This window comes from Lagopus leucura, unplaced genomic scaffold, assembly GCF_019238085.1.
Source record: "Lagopus leucura isolate 7727_CA_CO unplaced genomic scaffold, USGS_WTPT01 139-14_obj-0_obj, whole genome shotgun sequence".
Classification (NCBI taxonomy): Eukaryota; Metazoa; Chordata; class Aves; order Galliformes; family Phasianidae; genus Lagopus; species Lagopus leucura.
In genome coordinates this window covers 20,701-24,252 of record NW_024964212.1, presented here as the reverse complement: position 1 = coordinate 24,252, position 3,552 = coordinate 20,701, and the positions used below count along the sequence as shown (strand labels likewise).

General features: G+C 61.0%; 1 protein-coding gene across 1 annotated transcript in view; it reads left to right on the top strand.

Annotated features, from left to right (window-relative positions):
• Nucleotides 1–4: 4 nt before the first annotated feature.
• Nucleotides 5–3,552, top strand: part of DYSF (dysferlin) — a gene marked incomplete at both ends in the record, with an annotated part of 22,484 nt that continues 18,936 nt past the window's right edge. The window contains 7 exons of the mRNA XM_042891918.1: nucleotides 5–67; nucleotides 151–242; nucleotides 427–532; nucleotides 2,017–2,134; nucleotides 2,231–2,421; nucleotides 2,533–2,661; nucleotides 3,444–3,506. Of these exons, the coding sequence (XP_042747852.1) occupies nucleotides 5–67; nucleotides 151–242; nucleotides 427–532; nucleotides 2,017–2,134; nucleotides 2,231–2,421; nucleotides 2,533–2,661; nucleotides 3,444–3,506 (762 nt within the window). The remainder of the gene's footprint in view (nucleotides 68–150; nucleotides 243–426; nucleotides 533–2,016; nucleotides 2,135–2,230; nucleotides 2,422–2,532; nucleotides 2,662–3,443; nucleotides 3,507–3,552) is intronic.

Here is a 3,552-nt window from a genome sequence, read left to right as displayed (position 1 = left end):
GTTTGTTGTAGGGGTGAAGAAGAAGACGAAGGTCATCAAGAACAGCATCAACCCCGTATGGAACGAGGTGAGCGCCACCCTTTCCCCCCCGACCCTATAAGGGATCCTGTGAGAAACCCTATTGCAACCGGGGCTCTTCTCTCTTTGTAGGGTTTCGAATGGGATCTGAAGGGCGTCGCTTTGGACCTCGGCTCTGAGCTGTGCGTCGTTGTCAAGGACCATGAGACCGTGGGGAGGAATAGGTGGGGAGAAGGGGGAAAAGGGGGGGAAAAGGAGGGGGAAAAGGGGGGAAAGGGGGAGGCTTTGATCCCAATCTTCCCCCCCATGGCTCCGATTTGCAAAGCCTGGGGGGAAGGTTGTGGAATTTAGGATCGACCCCCCTTGGGGTCCCCCACCCACCCCGCTGTAACCCTGCTGACCCTACAGGTTTTTGGGGGAAGCTCGTGTTCCCCTACGGGATGTGCTGTCCTCAGCCAGCTTGGCGGCGTCCTATGATGTGCCTTTGTTGGATAGCAAGAAGCAGAACACCGGGGTGAGGAAGGGTGTGGGGATGGAGGTGGGGTGGGGATGTGGCAGTGGGGTGGGGAGTCAATGGGATGGGGAAATGGCAGTGGGATGGGGAGTCAATGGGATGGGGAGTCAATGGGATGGGGAGTCAATGGGATGGGGAAATGGCAGTGGAATGGGGGCACAATGGGATGGGGGCACAGTGGGGTGGAGATTCAATGGGATGGGGGCACAATGGGATGGGGACTCATTGGGATGGGGACTCATTGGGATGGGGACGATGGGATGGGGACACAAAGGGATGGGGACATAAAGGGATGGGGACAATGGGATGGGGAGTCAATGGGATGGGGACTCAATGGGATGGGGAGTTAATAGGATGGGGAATCAATGGGATGGGGGCACGGTGGGATGGGGAGACAATGGGATGGGGAATGACAATGGGATGGGGGCACAATGGGATGGGGACAATGGGATGGGGGCACAATGGGATGAGGACTCAATGGGATGGGAACTCAATGGGATGGGGACACAGTGGGATGGGGACAATGGGATGGAGGCTCAATGGGATGGGGACGATGGGATGGGGGCACAATGGGGTGGGGGCACAATGGGGTGGGGACTCAATGGGATGGGGGCACAGTGGGATGGGGACTCAATGGGATGGGGGCACAATGGGGTGGGGAGTCAATGGGATGGGGACACAGTGGGATGGGGACAATGGGATGGGGGCACAAAGGGATGGGGGCACAATGGGATGGGAGTCAATGGGATGGGGAAATGGCAGAGGGATAGGGAGTCAATGGGATAGGGATGTGGCAATGGGATGGGGACACAGTGGGATGGGAAATCAATGGGATGGGAAATCAGTGGGATGGAGGACATGGCAGTGGCACGGAGACAATGGGATGGGGACGTGGCAATGGGATGGGGACACAGTGAGATGGGGAAATGGCAGTGGGGATGGGGACTCGATGGGATGAGGACAAGGCAGTAGGATGGGGACACGGCAGTGGGGTGGAGACGTGGCGATGAAATGGGGACACAGTGGGATGGGGACAGGGCAATGGAAGGGGGACACAGTGGGGTGGGGACACAATGGGATGGGGATGTGGCACTGAAATGGAGACATGGCAGTGGGATGGGGATGTGGCACAGGGATGGAGGCAATAGGATGGGGACGTGGCAATGGAAGGGGGACACGGTGGGGTGGGGACACAGTGGCAATGGAAGGGGGACACGGTGGGGTGGGGACGTGGCGCTGAAACGGAGACATGGCAGTGGGATGGGGACGTGGCAATGGGATGGAGACTATAGGATGGGGACGTGGCAATGAAATGGGGACACAGTGGGGTGGGGACGTGGCAATGGAAGGGGGACACGGTGGGGTGGGGACCCAGTGGGATGGGCACACAGTGGGATGGGGGCATGGTGATGAAATGGGGACCCATTGGGATGGGGACGTGGCCGTGGGACGGGGATGTGTGACGACTCTCCCCTTTCACCCAGGCTTCCCTCATCCTGCAAGTCTCCTACACCCCTCCTCCGGGCGCTGCCCCCCTCTTCCCTCCCCCAGCCCCCCCCGAGGCAGCCCCGGCGGCGGTGGCGGAGCCCGACACGCTCACCGGTAATGCGGGGGCTGCACGGGGGGACGCGTCCCCCATCGCCCACCCCACAGCGCCCGGGGACCCGCAGCAACCTCCCTGCCTCCCGCCTCGCGCAGAAGCGGCCACCGAGGAGGAGGGGGACGACCAGGCGGCCACGGGGGACGAATTGGAGCCCCCGTCCTCGGGGCTGCCGGGTTCGGAGCCGCCCTCGCTGCCCCGCAGACCCCCGGCTCCCCGCGGCCGTGGGGTGAAGCGCAGGAGGAGCTCGCCCAAAAAACCCCTGTCCAACAAACCGCAGGACTTCCAGGTGAGACCCCTGGTCGCTCAGAACTCAGCCTGGGTGTCGTCAGCTGCGAGCTGACCCCAAGGTGTCCCCTTGAGGCTGGGCCGACCCCCTTCTCGTTCCTCCCCCCCCCAGATCCGGGTTCGGGTGATCGAGGCCCGGCAGCTGCCCGGCGTTCACATCCGCCCCGTGGTGAAGGTGACGGCGGCGGGGCAGAGCAAGAGGACCAGGATCCGTAAAGGCAACAGCCCCCGCTTCAACGAGGTGAGGGGGGGGGAAATGCAGGACGGGGTGCGAAGCCAAACGCACCCAACCAGTCCAGCTCTCTTTGAGCCACCTCAATTCTGGCAGCTCGGTTCTACCCGGTGCTTATTTTGCTGTTCTTCGGTAGCCCGACCCTTGGGCGCGTGAGCATGGCGCACCTTTACAGCCGTGTTCTTCATTCGGGCAGCAATTCTTGCCCCAGCTCGGCAGCCCAAATAGGTTTCCCCCTTCTTTGCCCGCATTCTCCACCAAAAAGCATCACAGAGCTGGCTGGATCGATCCGTGCCCATCACAGGGGGCAATAGGCCCCTGCCCTCCCCCCCTCTACCCACCCCAGCCCCACAAAAATGGGAAGGAAGGAAGGAAGGGAGAGTAAAAAAAGCCAGCAGCAGCAATCTATGGAGGAGAACTGCTTTTACTAACGCAATATAATACAATCTAATTGGAATTGAGACTAATAAATCAAATAAGATAGGAGACAGAAAGATCCTGAGGCCGAGTCAAACCTGCAAAGCTTGGAACGGCTGGGAAAGCGCCTCCAGTGCCAGGCAGGAAGAGACCAACCCAGGCAGAAGGGCCAGATCCCACGAGCTCCATGACGTACAGGGATGGGTACCCGGCATTGGGGCCATTGGCGCTGCGATACCCGATGCACCACGTGATGTTTTAATGCTGAGAACCCAACAAAAAAAACCCCAAACCCCCATAAAAGCGTGACGTTGAGCATCGCCCCGGTGCCCCACGCTGGGAGCGCCGCGCTCCATCGCCCCTCTTCCCCGCAGACCTTCTTCTTCAACGTCTTCGAGTCGCCGGCCGAGCTGTTCGACGTGCCCATCTTCATCACGGTGAGCCCCCCGCGCCGTGTCCCCCCCCCCCGCCCGGCGATGTGGC